Here is a 16,723-nt window from a genome sequence, read left to right as displayed (position 1 = left end):
CATTCAGTAACTCAGGATTGTTTATTGTAATGGATCCTGTATTTGCCTTTGAATGTTAAGTTTTATACTTGAACTTCTTGGCAATGTTGAGAGGTTTTATTTTGGCTCTTTGCATTATTTAGAGCCTTCATATGTTATCAGTCTGTTAAAGATAGTATTATCAATAGCAGTACAATTTGCACAATGCCTGTTTTGTTTAGTTTTCTTCTTGGAAAAAGTTATTAAAAACAAGTTTTTGTCTTTTTGTCTAAATTAAGGTGAATTCATGGTTCCTTTTTCAACATAATGTAACTGGTAGTGTTTATGATAAAAAAAAATAATAATAATTATGTGATCGGTATCGGTGATCGGTATCTGTGATCGGCCCTCATGGGTGATCGGTATCGGTATCGGGAGGAAAAAACCTGATCGGCACATCTCTAGTAATTTAGATTAACCTAAGAAAAGGCTTTTCAAATGCATCAATGTATTAAAGTGAATTATTCATAGTTTGACTCAAAATTTAAAGTTTTTTCTTGTGTGTGTTTTGGTCCAGATCTCTGTCACTGCTGCATGTGTAAAAAGGACGGGGTTCTCAATGAGCTCAGCCACCAGGAGGAGAACTCCACTTTAAAACAAGAGGAACCAGAACCTCTGCAGATAAAACAGGAACCAGAACCTCTGCAGATAAAACAGGAACCAGAACCTCTGCAGATAAAACAGGAGCAAGAAGAACCAGAACCTCAACAGTTCAAAGAGGAAGAGAAGCCACTCTGCATCAGTCAGGATGAAGAGCATCTTGTGCTGAAACTGGAGACTGATGACATTTTGGTAATTCCTTCCAATGTGCCAAAAACCCACAATGAAACAGAACCACAGAGGAACCAACTCATCTCTCATGACTCTGCTGAGGATGAGAACCAGGATCAGGAAAGAAGGAATTCTGAAGACCCCAGGAAAAAAGATGAGAAGCAGAAACAAAATGAAATATGTCAGAAAACCAAACAGCTGAAAAGCACAACTGAGAGTTGTGCTTTTCACACAAACAAGAAAGTTCACACAGACCAAAAATTATATTCTTGTAAAATTTGTGACGAATCTTTTAATCAGGCAAGTTTATTGACAACACACATGAGAACTCACATGGGCAAAAAGTCCTTCACATGTTCAACTTGTGGAAGAAGTTATGGCCACAAGGCTGGCTTAATTAATCATATGAAAGTTCACTCAGGTGAGAAACCTTTCTCGTGTGTGACCTGTGGAAAAGGTATTACAACCAAATCTAATTTAGTTCGTCACATGAGGATTCACACAGATGAGAAGCCTTTCTCATGTACAAGCTGTGAAAAAAGGTATAGCAGTAAATTTTGTTTAACTCGTCACATGAATAGTCACACAGGTCAGAAACCTTTCTCATGTGAAACCTGTGGAAAAGCCTTTCGATCCAATTCTGATTTACTTCTTCATATCAACATTCACACAGGTGAGAAGCCTTTCTCTTGTGTGACCTGTGGAAAAAATTTCACAACCAAATCTAATTTAGTTGTTCACATGAGGACTCACACATGTCAGAAGCCTTTCTCATGTGAGACTTGTAGCAAAATATTCACAACCAAATCTAATTTAGTTGTTCACATGAGGACTCACACAGGTCAGAAGCCTTTCTCATGTGAGACTTGTAGCAAAAGTTTCCGCTGTCAAATCAGTTTAACTCTTCACATGAGGACTCATACAAGTGAGTGGCCATTCTCTTGTGGGACCTGTGGAAAAGGTTTCCATGAAAAAAGGTTTTTAAATGATCACAAGAGGACTCATACAGGTGAAAGGCCTTTCTCTTGTGGAACTTGTGGAAAAAGTTTCCATCAAAAAGCCATTTTAAAGTCTCACCTGAGAACTCATACAGACGAGAAGCCATTTTCTTGTGAGACTTGTGGAAAAAGGTTCAGCCAAAAAGGTAATTTAACTTCCCACATGTGGACTCATACAAGTGAAAAGCCATTTTCTTGTGAGACTTGCGGAAAAAGGTTCAGGCAAAAAAGGCATTTAACTTCCCACATGTGGACTCATAGAAGTGAGAAACAATTTTCTTGTGGGTTTTGTGGAAAAAGTTTCCATCAAAAAAGGTATTTAAATGATCATAAGGGGACTCATACAGGTGAAAAGCCTTTCTCATGCGAGACTTGTGGAAAAAGTTTCCGTTGGCAAAGCAGTTTAACTCATCATCTGAGGACTCATACTGGCAAGAAACCCTTCTTATGTGGGACTTGTGGAAAAGGCTTCAGTTATCGGAGCAGATTAACTGATCACATGAGGACTCATACAGGATGAACGGCATAATCTGACCTTCAGGCACCAAGACACTCAGTAACTCCCTGGAAGCAGAGTAATTACAGCTGGGTAACATTTCTACAATGTAGCAACTTGGAGAAGAAAAGCATTTAAAATAGGATGTTTATCTAAAACACTAAAGTTTCACTTCATTTTGTCAGCTTTTCATTTAAAATGTTTGTGAGATATTAAGAGCTTACAAAGTTATGCATGCATTTTTACTGTTTTCTTGTCTAGTGAGATATTAACTGTCTCATGAAGAAACAATGGATTTGAATGTTTTCAGATTTAGATTTGTAAAACTGTTATGTCCATCCTTTGTACTTTGTTCCATCATTAATTTTGGTCACAGGATGCATGTTAGCTGTTACTGTATGAACTGGGGAAGCTATATTTAGATTCAAGTTTTTATTCTAAAGTTGAATCTAAATATAGACACATATGAAGTCTGATTGTGTTTAATCTGTTATTGTTTCTACGTTACATTTTGAAGTTATGTTTCTAGATTGCAATTATATTCAGACCTTTGATTCACCTGTGGTTGATTTAAAGTTTGTATTTTATGGTTGGTGTTCTAAACAAATGTCAATAAGAAAGAATATGAATGGAAGGTTAGTTTAAATTGACACGTTTGAGATAGAAAGCCATTGCGTAGCAGTTTTCAGAAGAGTTGAAGCTGAAATTAAAACATTAGAAATTATAACACCAGATTCTCTGTTGGTGTTTTGTCATTATTGATGATCGATCATGATTAATCGCTCAAATAAATTGCAAACACAAGCAAGAGAATTATAAAACAAGTAAATGTGACTTGGGATGAAACACCGTTTTGCTGCCATATATTTTGATCCGGAAGCAAACTGAAGAACCAGGTTCTGACTCGCATAGACATGAATACGTAGACGCCTCGGAGCGCTGAGTCGTACGTTACGTCACCGCCATCTGGCAGCAGAGCGATCGGAGCTCCTTTAGTCCTGGGCTGTGTGGACTTGTTTCAACCATTTTACGAAACAAACCGGATTCATTGGCATTACCTTTATGGCAAACCGTTTTAGCATGAATTCGGTTTCATCGACTAGCCGTAATTACATTCTAGATATCTGAAAAAAATGCATTTTACCATCCGGAATGGTAATTTAAGATATCTGTATTTACATTGTGACTAGTAAGAATAATAATTCAAGATATCTTCAATTACATTTTGACTAGTCAAAATTCCTTTCGAGATTTCTCAGATGATGTCACTGGATCTGTCATTTGACACGACAAATATCTGTAATTATGATTTAAGATGTGATTGCAAAATTACAATTTTAGAGATCTGAATTAAGATTGACATGAAGCCCCTTTGTGGTGTCCAAACAGTTGCCTGCAGAATTTTATGTTTCCTGCACAAAATTGTCAGTAAATCCCACAAATTAGAAAGAGGCTTGAACAATGTTGGAATGCAGAGATGGCAAAACTTCATAAACTATAAGACTGCTTCTGATATCTGCAAAGAATTTCCTGTTTATTCAGTAACGATGAACCAAATGCACTTAAAACAGCTTTGAAAGCTAAAATTTATATTGCCAAACCATTTTTAACATGAAAGTGATGCATTTTGTTTTTTCTATTTTTCATTGTTTTATTAAACTTTCAAATTGCTACGTAAGTCAGGGACGTTTTGACTAGACAGAATATTAATTCAATTAATACTAATAAATAGTATTCAATTAATACTAATTCAATTAATCAATAATGTCATTCTGACTAGTCGGAATGTCAATTTAAGATCTTAAATAGAAAAGCTGTTTAATTCACACTTAATTTATTTAGAGATATCTTGAATTATCTTTATCTTAAAGATATATTTAGTTTTGTCTAGTCATTATTTGCTTTTTAGATATATATATAATTTAGTTTTCACTAGTCAAAATTACATTTCTCCTATCCAAAAATACATTTAAGATATCTTGAAATATGGAGTCATTAGAGATATCTATAATCCGCTAAAACGTCGAGTCACCAAACAATTTGAGATATCTGGAATGTAAGGGCGGTAAAACCAAATTTATGTTAAAACGGCTTGCCATATTACCTTTCACAGGTAAGGATGAACGATCAGAATTACTTGACTTGCTGGCAGAGAAGCCACATTCAATATGGCGGACGCTGTGACGTATCGCAGCAACGGGCTGACCTGGTCCAGGAGGCGTCTAGGTTTTTATGTCTACGGTCAGAACCGGGTTCCTCAGTTTGGTTCCGGATCAAAATATATGGCAGCAAAACGCTGCTGTCTCAGCCCCGTCACCTTTACCTGTTTTATAGACCATATAATAAATAATGTTTTACTATTAGCCAAACATCACACACACAAATGTCGCTTCTTTAAAAACATTCCTGATTTTATTGGAAGAAAGAGTTAAATTTGTTTTATAAGACTTTATGTCTGGTGAAGTCAAAACATGCTTTTAAGTTAACATTATTTTTGAAAACCTTCACACTTTAATGCATTGCCCTGTGTTACGACTTGGCTCGGCCAGGGGAAAGGGAAGTAACATTAAAGAAACATAGATGTTAAGGTTTAACAATTTAGAGGTTTATTGTTTGGTTTTGACAAAAATAAAAAGGTAAAAATTAACAATAATCAAAATGTATTAAATAAAACAAAATCCACAAAACAATCAGAGTTGTAAAGCAAAGATCTTAACCAAAAAAAAGACTTTCAGTACAGGTTAAACAAAAACAAATCTCTTAACAGAGATACAAAGGTCCCCACAGGGACAGTCAGTTACACAAGCTATCAAAGCTATCAGAGTTAACCAAGCAAGTTTACAGCAGTCAACCAAACAAGCTGTCTGAACAAAGAATCAGCCGCGCTTTCCTCCAGGAAGTCTGGGATTTTAAAAGGGAGGCCTCTTCAGGGATTGGTGGAGCTGGCATTTGGTGAGCCAATCGTTGTAGACCTCAGGGAGTGGCACAGGAAGACAGGGCTGCATCAGACAGTGGAGTCAACCTGACCAGAAGCCGCAGATATACAGAAAAAAAAGAAAAGAAAACATACACAAGGCCACTGGCCGTAACACCCTGTTTAATTTTATTATTGATTTACATGGTATACTCAAGCTGCCCCACTAAAATTCTGATGCATGTTAAATAAAAAAAAAAAGGACTTTCAGTACAGGTTCGATACAAAGGTCCCCACAGGGACAGTCGGTTACACAAGCTATCAAAGCTATCAGAGTTAACCAAGCAAGTTTACAGCAGTCAAAACAAACACCCAACAATGTGGCAAGCTGTCCGAACAAAGAATCAGCCGCGCCTTCCTCCAGGAAGTCTGGGATTTTAAAAGGGAGGCCTCTTCAGGGATTGGTGGAGCTGGCATTTGGTGAGCCAATCGTTGTAGGCCTCAGGAAGACAGGGCTGCATCCACCTCCAAGTGGAGCCAACCTGACCAGAAGCCGTAGATATACAGAAAAAAAAACATTCACAAGGCCACTGGCCGTAACACCCTGTTCTATTTTATTATTGATTTACATGGTATACTCAAGCTGCCCCACTAAAATTCTGATGCATGTTAAATAAAAATATATATATATATATATATATATATATATATATATATATATATATAGATAGATATATATATATACTGTATATGTCAGAAATGACAACAAAGTAGATCAGGGATCAGGGAAGGAGGAAATTGTCAGGATGTTTTTGGGGTTAATAAATACACTTAGACAGTTTCTAGTCTATAAACTGATGGTAATTTGTTAGAAGAGTCTCTGGAGCCAAAAATCAGAGAGATGAAAAGATGAACATGTGGATGGAAGATGATCAGCTCAGTGGTTGATCATAAAGTTCATCTCTTCAAAATCATCCCCGTTTATTTCTATGTCCTCTAATTCATCCATATTTCCGATTGGACCTGTAGGATTGGAAACACACTGAAGTCAACATGGACCAACAACAAAACACAGAACAGATCCAATAAACAGTAAATAACACTCACCTGAGCATCGTCTTCCAAAAAATATATAAGCCAGAATTACAGGGGCAAGGACAAGTAGCACTGTGCCAATAATGACTGCAGCTATTTCAAGCTGTTTATCTGAAATAAAACACAAAGTGTTTATTCATACAACACCTGCTGCATATGAAATGAACAAGATGAACATTGACTCTGATGCAGACGATCAAATTTTAACATGATTAACAACAAAGTTTCCAGAAGTTTTTGTTTTTGCAAAAAATGCTTTTGCATAAATGTTTCCCCATAAACCAAATTTCTTCATATCTTTGATCAGGCGGTAGCCTATACGTGGTTGCCATGGTAACAGCCGACCCACCTGGAGTAGCTCTGAGGTGAGGCTTCGGTGTGTTCAGAGACGCAGACGTGTCTCCACGAGAGGTTTTGGTCACGTTCAGGACAAACGTTACTGTGGGAGAAAACAGTTTTATCCGTGATGATCAACAGAGATCAGGTCTAATGAGCTGCAAGCAGAGGGGGAGATCCGCTGGATTACCTGAAGCCTGCAGCTCCCATTTCCTCCACACCTGGTCATAAGCAGCCAGGTCACAGCGGTAACGTCCAGAGTCTTCAGCCCTCAGTCTGGACAGGTGGAGTCTGAGTCGTCCTTCTGTCCCGTCACTCTGAACCCGTCCTGAAAACTGTCCATCCTGAGACTCTGGGACCTCAGCTCCGTTTATCCCTCGATACAGGACTTTAGGAGGACTCAGCAGGAGAAAGCAGATCAGCTTGGTGAGGGTCGTGTTGGTCTGGGTCAGGCTGTCCCAGCCGAGCGTGAAGTTGTCGTCTTCTTCTGTTTCGTGAACAGGTGGAGGAGATTCACCTGCAAATGTTCCTGCAGAGAAACGTCGGCCATGTTGACCGTGTCGCCACAAGGAAGCTGTGGCACTTACAGCTGCAGCAACAAACACAGAGTTTGCATGAAAACTCACCCTGTACAGTGCAGGTCAGCGGAAGAAGGAGGAGGAAAAAACTCATTTTCTCAGGGTCAGAAGAACAAAAACCAAAGAGACGTTTCTGCAAAACAAAGAGGAACATTTCAGTGTTTTAGAAACAGAAAAGTTTAATTTATGGTTGATGAATAACTGTTAGGAACAACAATAAGAGCTAAAGCCCAAAAGTGAAAATGAATCATTAGATAATTAACATTTCATTACGTTAAAGTCATTAAATTAACCGGAAATTATGTAATGTCAGTAGATTAATAAATAATGTAAAATTTCCCACATAAAGTTCAGTTTAGCATAAACAATAAGCTCAATAATATATTGTTCAATAAAAAGAAAGTCTTTTATCTAATTTCTGTAAATTAAAAGTGAAAACAAGACTAAACAGAATTAATTTTTAAAAGTCAAAAATCAGCTTAGTTTCTGAATATTTTAATTCATTACAGTCGGTACAGTATTACTAGTTCTTATTCTCACACTTTGTTGTGTTTTGAAAGGAGAATCTTTATTTCCAATAAACTGATGAAAACAGGAACTTATTTTATCACTGGATCTGTTGGGGAACATTTATCTACGGATTAAAGGACACGCAACACGGCGGCTCAAATTATTACACCTTCAGGATATTATTCACTTCATTAAAGTAGATTAGAGGGAAATTAAACTTCAAAATTTACTGTTTTGTTTGGATAAAATGAAAACAACCTCACAGAAAATGCAGCAACAAATAAAAACCAGAGACGTTTCTGCCAGCAGCTCATAAAGAAGAACAAACCCAGAACATTCGTTCTTATAGTGACTGGAATGAAAAACTTTCTACTCTGAGCCTGAAGGTGGCAGTGAAATGTTATCAGATGTTTGATTCTCCACCTGCAGTTTTTCCAGGAACCAGTTGGTTTGTTTGTTTGTCAGCCGTAGCCGGGATCCAAGAGCTCGTCGTAACGTGATCCGAACCGGAAAAACGGGTTTGACTGAGGCTCTTTCTCTGGATTCATCGCTCTGAGGTCTGACCTGGAATGACACCACAACATTGATCAACTTTAAACCCGACACTGTTTAACTTTTCTTTTTAAAGAAGAAGAATTACCTTCTCAGCTTTTTACACAGATAATGAACCGTTTAACTGCTAATCGGGTTTTGGTGAAAGAATAAGACAAAAATGAAACTAGTCCAATAAAAACTATGAGTTTTGTTTAATGTTTTAATGTCAGACACATCAACATGTTGAGGATGTTAATGATTTAACTGCATGATTATGAATTTCTGTAAATGTAGAACAGATCACAAAGATATTAAACTTAAAAAATCGAATGCCTGTGTAAACAAAGAACATTTTCATGGAGCATTTAAAGAAAACTAAAAGCTTTTATCCTTCGTAAGCTCAGGTTTTATTTACAAACTTCTTTCCTAATTTTCTTTTTTAGAACATACAGAAGTAATTTCTGTTAAGATGTAGAAACTTATTTTAGTATTTATGTCAAACAATCTCATTTGTTAAAAATTCAATTAATAAAAATATAAATAAGGAGCATCTGGAAATTACCAGGTTGGTTATCTATGGTAAACATAAATAACAGCAACTTTATTAACTTTAAATCTATTTTAAAGTAAAAAAAGTTTCAGATACTTACTTTGTAGTGGAGTGGTGAGCCGATCCTCCTCACTGTGATTGTTATTAATGTTTTCAGCAGGAGAGACGACAGGCAGTGACTGAGGAAAGTCCCCTAATGAGGTGATTATCTGCATTTGTTGCATCAGATTCACTCATGATCAGGAAGGAGCCGAGTTTATATCAGCAACACGAAAGTTTGGCTCTCAGGTTACAAACTGGTGTTTCTGCTCAAGTTAAATTAAACAAAGACCATTTCACCAAAATTTATTAAAACATCAAATTAACATATTTTAACACAACATGGTTGTTCTAAACATGTAGCTACATGTGAAATAAATATTTGCCAACATTGTAAAAACATCCGTCTGTTTCAGCGAATCCTGATGAGTCTTGGACTGAAAGTTTTGTTGGTTCAGTCAAATTAAAACTGATGTGACACAGAATTAAGGTTTGTGAATCTGACGTTTTGTATCCTCAAAATATTTTTTTTGTCTCTTCTTTCTGATAAATAAAATTAAACCAAAGATCAGAACAGATGCAACGACAAGAATAGATATCAGTCCCAGGTAGGCAGAGGTTCCTTTCCTCTCTGGTTTGGTTCTCACTGTGGGTCCAACAGCTGGAGCTTCTGAAAGAATCAGGAAAACATTCAGGAGTGACTGATTAAATATGCCTCTTTCCAAATCCAATTTTAATATTTTTTTCTAAAACAGAAATAAAAAATGACAGAAAATATTTCCAAAAACTCTTATGTTGATCTGAAATCAAAGACCCGATACATGCTTACATCATCAGGGCACTGGTGAAAAAAAAGATTGATGTTCAGAAAAAGAAAATCAATAATCAAAATTGATTTATAACCTGGTTGAAACAAACATTCCTCCATGTGCTTCCAGTGCTTTTTAACAGTTTTATTGAAATATCAGTGTTTTCATAAACCTTAAAGATTTTAAAAGCTCTTTCAAACTAAACAGACTCCACAAATAAGGACAAACTAAATGTTTCTCCCATCTATCACTCTTCTGCTTGGCTAACAGAGGAGTCAAGGTTTTGACCAAAAATACTTAATAAGAGCAAAGCAGCTGGACAGAAAAGGAGACAAACCACCAAGTGGTGATTTAAATTTTGTTTTTCGAAACAATGTTTCTGTTATCCAGTTGCTTTATTTCTAAATGAGTCAAACTCTTGGCATAATTTTGGTTTTGTCCTCATTTTAGGTTTGACAAACTAAAGTTTGAACAAACAAGGTCATCTCTGTAGTTTAAATTCATAGATTGTTGGACGTCTGCAGCTCTTTGAGTTTTACAGAAATAAATCTTTTAAAACACAGAGTATTAAACTTTGAGTTAAACTTACTTTTAATGCTCAGTTGAAGGCTGGCAGAGCCCCATCCATAATCTGTGTTGACTTGGCACAGATACAGACCAGAGTCTTCAGTCCTCAGTCTGGACACATTGAGTCTGATTCGTCCTTCTCTGAGGACGTCTTTGTCACTCTGGACTCGTCCTGTAAATCTTTTGTCCAGGTATAAAGAAGCTTCCACCCCCATAAACACATGATAGATGACAAAATCCGTCTGATTCTGTCTTAGTTTACAGTAGATAAACAGGGAGGCAGGAGAGGAGTTAGTCCTGGTGGTGAAGGTCCACTCCAGAGTGATGCTGTGGTTCTCCTCTGCCTCATAGCTGCTCTGGGTCACATTCACTACAAATGTTGCTGCTGAGGAGACAGAGAGGGAAAGAGAGGAGCAGACACACTGAGAACTGGAACATGGGAGTCTTTCAGCTCCATCTAGAGAGCTTTCTGTCACAAAGACAAGATGGAGACTGACCACAGAGACATGAGCTGAGGATGAGGAGCAGCAGGGAGATCATCTTCATCCTGACAGAGGAAGAGGAGGAGGAGAGGCAGCAGGACTTTGACGAACATCCACAGCATCTGATCCTGATCATATTTCACTTCATTAACACTGGTGAAAATCTGCAGCTTGTCTATAACTGAGGACATTAAACATGTTGGATCAACGACAGAAGACATTTTGTGAAAGTGACCCTTCATCTGGAGAAGCTTGACTTTATGCGTTTTCCTTTAGTTGTTTTAAAAATTCTACATACAGTATATCAAATATGACTTAAAATTAGTTTTACATCCTAATTTCACACATTAGCATTGGGCCTCTGTCTCTTTAAAAACTCCTGCTGTTTCTGAAACTTTACTTTCAGAAAATCATTTCAACATGGTTCAAGCTTTGTTTTTTTTTTCTTTTCCCATGGTGTCTTAAACAGAAAACAAAATAATATAGAAGATATAGTTTTCTGTTTTGCTTTATTTTTTAAATTTTAAAATGTGTGTAATATATATTTAGCATCCCGATCCTCTCTCCTCTCCTTACCAGCACGTGGCGGTTATTCACATCTCCAACCACCAAATAGAGGAAAAAGGGAAAAGATGAAGAACAAGAGGAATGTAATCAAACAATGAGGAACTGGAGAAAAAGCACAAGCAGAGCAGAGGAGATAGAAAAAAGTTGTGCTAAGGGACAGACTGAAGGAAATGGATCTAAAATAAACAAAGAGGGGAAATCCTGAAATAAGAACAGCAACGTAAAGAAACAATAATCAAAAGGAACCTAATCCTAAATGCTCCTCCACAGCTGAATCAAATTAATTAATTCCCTCATCAGCATTTAATCATCTCTGCTTTTCCGTTGACTGATGTGAGTTGGAGAAGAAAAGCAGTCAAAGAAGAAACATTTCTGAAATAACCAAACAGCTCTGTGTCCTTTGTTCTCTTCCTAGACCAAACCTTTTGCATTCCTTCACTCGCTGAAATCAAACGTCCACTTTGCATTAAAGTCTCTGTGTTTACATCAACTTTTAAGTGAATGTGTTAATAAATACATGAAAGAGTGAGTTTTCACTGATTAGAGGACAAAAAAAATCTAATAAAGCTTATTTGAGAAGTTCATGCAAACATTTTACTGATTTGATCAAATAATTTATTTAGATTTAATTTTCATAAAACTGATGGAGTGAAACTATTTTTGCAGCTTTTGCAACAATATTTAGTCTGTGTAAAATCAGCTGTAATGTTGATCAAAATGATTACCAAAGCAAACAATCTTCATAAAATCAGCAAAACAAAATGCAGCAAAAATGGCCAAAAGACAAGAATTTAACGTAGAAATATAAAAGCAGAATTTTAGTAACATGAAGTAAAACAAACAGACCTGCTCAGAAATGTTTCCATCTCCTGGAGTCCAGATTAACTCAGAGCTCCTTCCAGATGCACAGCTTCAGTGACACTGACTGAAAATCAGGACAGTCAGGTTTTATAAACTCCTTCCTCTCATAATCTGTCATGCATATTATTGTCAGCCGCTGATAAAAGTTTCAGACAGTAGATCTTTTATCTGACAGGATTTATATCAGACTGTGTTCTAAAATCAAATATTTGTACCAAAGGTACCAAAACTCTCCGCTTGCTGTCTGGAGTGACAATGTTCATTTAAAGTTGTGTTCAGATCCCAGTTCCCACATTTAAAATGCTGATTGGTGGTTGCTACTGGTTACCCATTGCTGCAGATTATAAAAATACTTTATTGCATTTAATTGAGCTTGAAATACATAATAACCACAAAGGATTTGAAAAGTTAAACTGAAAATGATGCAGCTGGACTCAAAGCTGATAAAAAATATTTTTTAGTTTTCACCACATGATGGCGCTCTAAATCATTGAAGAAAATCTCCAGGTCATCAACATCATCTGCAGAGGAAGCCCAGGTGTTTGGTCACCTTGGGTTGTGTTTTGAACCCCTTCAGACTTCTCCACAATCTTCCTCAGGGTCCGGTCACCTCTTCTCGTGCAGCGTTTTCTGCCACACTTTTTCCTTCCCACTGAGGTGCCTTGATGCAGCACTCTGCGAATAGCCGATTCGTTCAGAAATGTCTGTTTCTCACCCTCTTGCTTGAGGATGTCAGTGATGGCCTTCTGGACAGCAGTCAGGTCAGCAGTCTGACCCATGATTGCGGTTTTGAGTAATGAACCAGGCTGGGAGTTTTTAAAGGCCTCAGGAATCTTTTTCAGGTGTTTAGAGTTACTTTGTTGATTCAGATGATTATTTTTATTGCTCGTTCAGAGAACCTTTTCATAATATTCTAATTTTTTGAGACAGGGATTTTGGGTTTTCATGAGCTGTTTGCCAAAATCATCAAAATTAAAACAATAAAAGACCTGAAATATTTTAGTTGGTGTGCAATGAATCTAAAATATATGACAGTTTAATTTTTATCATGACATTATGGAAAATAATGAACTTTATCACAATATTCTAATTTTATGACCAGCACCTGTACATGCATAACTTCATAAGACTTAATATCTCACTTAAAAATCCTTTTAAATAAAAAGACAAAATGGACAGAATGTGAAGGTTTATTCTTTTAGATAAACATCCCACTTTAAATGCTTTTCTTCTCCAAGCTGTTACATTATAGAAATGTTATCCAGCGGTAATGACTCTGCTTCCAAACTGGGAGTCACTGTGTTTTGGTACTTGAGGGTCACATTATGCCGTCATCCTGTATGAGTCCTCATGTGACGAGTTAAATTGCACTTATAAATGAAGCCTTTTCCACAGGTCCCACATAAGAAAGGCTTTACATTTGAATGTGTATGTGTGTGGCCAAATAAATTCTTTTCGTGTTTGTAACTTTTTCCACAGGTCCCACATGAGAAAGGCCTTTCATCTGTGTGAGTCTTCATGTGAACAGTTAAATTAACTTTTTGACGGAACCTTTTTCCACAGGTTGGACAAGAGTGACGCTTCTCATCTGTATGGATCTTCATGTGACGATATAAATTACTCCTATTCATTAAACTTTTTCCACAGTTTGTACATTTGAAAGGCGTCTCACCTGTGTGAATTCTCATGTGACCAGTTAGAAAGGATTGTTGACTGAAGCCTTCTCCACAGGTCCCACATAAGAAAATATTCATATTAGAATGTGTATGTATGTGGCCAATTAAACTGCTTTTGTATTTGTAACTTTTTCCACAGGTCTCACATAGGAAAGGTCTCTTATCTGTATGAGTCTTCATGTGACTGTATAAACAACTACTGTCTTTGAACCTCTTTCCACAGCTTGCACATTTGAAAGGCGTCTCACCTGTATGAATCCTCATGTGACGAAGAAGATTTTTGACTCTGAAACTTTTTCCACAAGTCTCACATGAGAAAGGCATCTCCCCTGTATGACTCTTCATGTGACCAAATAAGTTTGATTTTAATCGAAAGCTTCTTCCACAAATCTGACAAGAGAAAGTAAAGCAAATTAAAGATTTCGGTAATTCTAAGTTCAGGTCCAAATTTCCCCATGAGGAAAATGTGCTTGTATATTTTTTTATATGTAAATATCTCACTTTATCTCTAAGTTTGGGAAAATAACATTATTGATGTTTCCTTTTTTGTAAAGCACTTTGTGATTTTTATGTCTGTGAAAGGTGCTATATAAATAAAGCTTACTTACTTACTATCGCCCATTTAATAATAGAACTGCCTGCCACAGCAAACACTGATGCACTTTTTGGAATAGTAATAATATATTTTGTAATCGACCTGCCTTGCCGAACGTCCCTTTTTCCAACCAGTGCTCTGTTTCACTTAATTTAATTCTGTAAAACATTCATCCCAAATCGGTCTCACATATTGTTCTCGTGTTTTTCCTCCAGCTTTTCTCCGTTCCGCGCCTCATATAATCAGTAAATCGTGAAGGTGTTTCGTACCTTTCCAGTGTAAGATGATGTCTGGTATCCGGGTAAAATCCAGCAGTCTGCGCTGATCCTCCATCTTTTCCTCCATCTTGACGCTGATTTCTTCCGACTCTGTGAATGATATTTCAGCAGTTCAGGAGTTAACAGCTCTGAGGCGGAACTGAAGACATTTTACAGCAAATATTCACATATTTATATAAAACTATTGATGTGCCTTCTGTGCCGAGGGTTCGGGACAAGTGTCGAGTAAACCCGGAGGAGTTTTATGAAGCGCGTATCGAGGGTTTTGTTGCGGATCAGGATATGACGTTTGAAGCCGCACGAGCGGGCCGTACCACGTGACTGAGCCAGATTCCGTTTCGTTCCGGATCAAAGTTCATGGCAGCAAAACGCTGCTGTTTCAGCTGGGTCACATTTTTTTGTTTGAAGATTTTATTGCGTTTGTTTGCAGTTTATTTGAGCGCCTTTCTTGCAATGGACCCAATTCTCCTTTTTCTGGCAACATTATTGATCTTTCCCAATAAATACTTTCATACAGTAATGATAAACCATTGCATAGAATGCAACAAAAAACAAACAAAAAAAAAAAACTCTGGATTCCGTGCTCCAATTTATAATGTTTTAAAAGGTTCAGTGTATTGACCAGATGAACTTTAACATATGCTGCCTGCTGCAGTGATTGAGCTCTGAAAAGCAGAGCTCAACAATTGTTAGTGTCACCTGGTCAATACTAACTTCAATTCTAATTTAAAAATACTTTATTGATTCTAAAGGGAAATTAAAAGTTGCAACTCACATTAATTCAGATTCTTCAAAGACACTGAAGTTATTGCTTTCCCAAGACAGTCTTATGAAGTGGATGGTCAGTGTTGTCCATAATTTTATTAATTTTATGAAGAATGCTTCTTTGCATCATCATCTGCAGAGTCTCCTCCAGAACCAGCCTTCTTTACCAAGTTGTTCAGCCATTTTAGGTCCCTGGTTCTGATGCTGCTGAATTGATTCCAGCATTTCGATGCATTTGGTAAATTTGAATAGGGTGACATCCTCTGGTCAAGCTGTAATTGATTACAGCGATGAAGGACAAGTAGCTATTAAAGACATCATAAAATAGTGCATTGCATATCATGAATTGTTTTCTACATCTGCCTGATCTTTGCAGAGCTGAAGCAATGGTTCGTCTCTGTCGTTCACCGACTACCAACTTTATCACAACCACAGGTGAATCAAAGGCCTGAATATAATTGCAAGTGTAACACGGGGGAAAGAACCCGGATTGTGACTGAGGACGTGGCCCTGAAGCCAACTGGTAGACTACTGAAATATCAAGTGGTCTAGAGTTTCCCATTAATTGTACCCAGGTAGGTCTGGTTGAAAATGAGGAAACAGAAATAGTATACATGTAAGACTTTGTACTTATCTGGTAAGGCACCTGTAACAAAGGAATCGGTGACTATGAATCTTTACAATTAAATAGCGCATCAGAACTAGGTTCAACTCAGGAGGAGCGAGGGAAACAATGTGTTGAACAAAACATATTTATTACACATTTTGACAATAATGAAACAGAACAAAATAGTCAATGTTTCCTTTTGGTAGTCCTAAGTCAAGTCAGTCAAGTTCAAAAGTTTTTTCTTTCATTTGTTTTCAGTTCAATTCAGTTTTTAGATCTGAATGTTATATGGTAGCTACCCGGGTAGTGTTAATATGTGCAATCCCACCGATCAAGTGGAACAGAAGAAGGTTCTTCTTTGACGTCGTAGTGGACACAATGTCAATCTGCTCTTTTGGATCCTGGCTCGCCGTTCTTCACACGATGTCTCTCAACACAAAAAAAAAACAACCTGCATATAGCAGAAATGTATTTTACTATTTTGTGATACACCATTCTAAGTCATTTCAGTGAAAGTTTATCTTTCACTCCATGTAAATAAAATAATTTACAGCCGCGATAACATCACAACATAATATTCACTGAATTGACATATCTTTTTCTAGCATTCTTCAATTCCATACAGTGGAATAAATAACTCACTGTCACTAGATACCTCATCGGTATCAGTATTCCAA

The 16,723-nt window shown here is 37.0% G+C and overlaps 3 protein-coding genes and 1 long non-coding RNA gene across 7 annotated transcripts in view; 2 read left to right on the top strand and 2 right to left on the bottom strand.

Moving 5' to 3' along the window:
* The window catches only part of LOC103131770 (gastrula zinc finger protein XlCGF57.1-like), a 6,139-nt gene extending 3,298 nt beyond the window's left edge, over positions 1–2,841 (top strand). For 2 of the 4 annotated variants that reach the window (XM_016666886.1, XM_016666887.1), the window contains exon 3: positions 536–2,841. In XM_016666886.1, the coding sequence (XP_016522372.1) occupies positions 536–2,307 (1,772 nt within the window). In that variant the 3' untranslated portion in view covers positions 2,308–2,841. The remainder of the gene's footprint in view (positions 1–535) is intronic. The other 2 variants (XM_016666889.1, XM_016666888.1) reach the window with 2 other exon arrangements.
* Positions 2,842–4,871: 2,030 nt separating this feature from the next.
* LOC103131766 (uncharacterized) lies at positions 4,872–8,993 on the bottom strand. The gene is made up of 7 exons (XM_016666893.1): positions 8,901–8,993; positions 8,140–8,268; positions 7,255–7,339; positions 6,819–7,157; positions 6,642–6,731; positions 6,305–6,403; positions 4,872–6,220 (listed from the first exon to the last, which is right to left on the bottom strand). Exons 3-7 carry the CDS (start codon positions 7,298–7,300, stop codon positions 6,135–6,137), a joined length of 660 nt encoding a protein of 219 aa, XP_016522379.1. The 5' UTR covers positions 7,301–7,339; positions 8,140–8,268; positions 8,901–8,993; the 3' UTR covers positions 4,872–6,134.
* Positions 8,994–9,129: 136 nt separating this feature from the next.
* Positions 9,130–14,764, bottom strand: LOC103131772 (uncharacterized). Its single transcript, XM_016666892.1, has 6 exons — positions 14,666–14,764; positions 14,050–14,191; positions 12,111–12,189; positions 10,713–10,825; positions 10,238–10,600; positions 9,130–9,509 (listed from the first exon to the last, which is right to left on the bottom strand). The coding sequence occupies exons 3-6, from the start codon at positions 12,128–12,130 to the stop codon at positions 9,325–9,327; spliced, it is 681 nt and encodes a 226-aa protein (XP_016522378.1). The 5' UTR covers positions 12,131–12,189; positions 14,050–14,191; positions 14,666–14,764; the 3' UTR covers positions 9,130–9,324.
* LOC107834898 (uncharacterized) lies at positions 13,562–14,076 on the top strand. The gene is made up of 2 exons (XR_001660733.1): positions 13,562–13,604; positions 13,857–14,076. It is a non-coding gene; the product is annotated as an uncharacterized LOC107834898 (long non-coding RNA).
* Positions 14,765–16,723: the final 1,959 nt, after the last annotated feature.

Source organism: Poecilia formosa, unplaced genomic scaffold (genome assembly GCF_000485575.1).
Source record: "Poecilia formosa unplaced genomic scaffold, Poecilia_formosa-5.1.2 Scaffold833, whole genome shotgun sequence".
Taxonomy (NCBI): domain Eukaryota; kingdom Metazoa; phylum Chordata; class Actinopteri; order Cyprinodontiformes; family Poeciliidae; genus Poecilia; species Poecilia formosa.
This window is presented reverse-complemented; position numbering and strand designations above follow the sequence as displayed.

Bases quoted from the DNA above. Each gene is read 5' to 3' on its own strand.
- LOC103131766 (XM_016666893.1), bottom strand. From the start codon at position 7,300: ATGAGTTTTTTCCTCCTCCTTCTTCCGCTGACCTGCACTGTACAGG. The intron at 6,732-6,818 runs GTAATCCAGCGG...TTTCTCCCACAG, and splicing joins ATGGGAGCTGCAGGCTTCAG to TAACGTTTGTCCTGAACGTG. The intron at 6,221-6,304 runs GTGAGTGTTATT...CCAATCCTACAG, and splicing joins TTTTGGAAGACGATGCTCAG to GTCCAATCGGAAATATGGAT.
- LOC103131772 (XM_016666892.1), bottom strand. From the start codon at position 12,130: ATGGAAACATTTCTGAGCAG. The intron at 10,601-10,712 runs GTCAGTCTCCAT...CTGTCTCCTCAG, and splicing joins CCTCAGCTCATGTCTCTGTG to CAGCAACATTTGTAGTGAAT. The intron at 9,510-10,237 runs GTAAGTTTAACT...TGATTCTTTCAG, and splicing joins CCTTCAACTGAGCATTAAAA to AAGCTCCAGCTGTTGGACCC.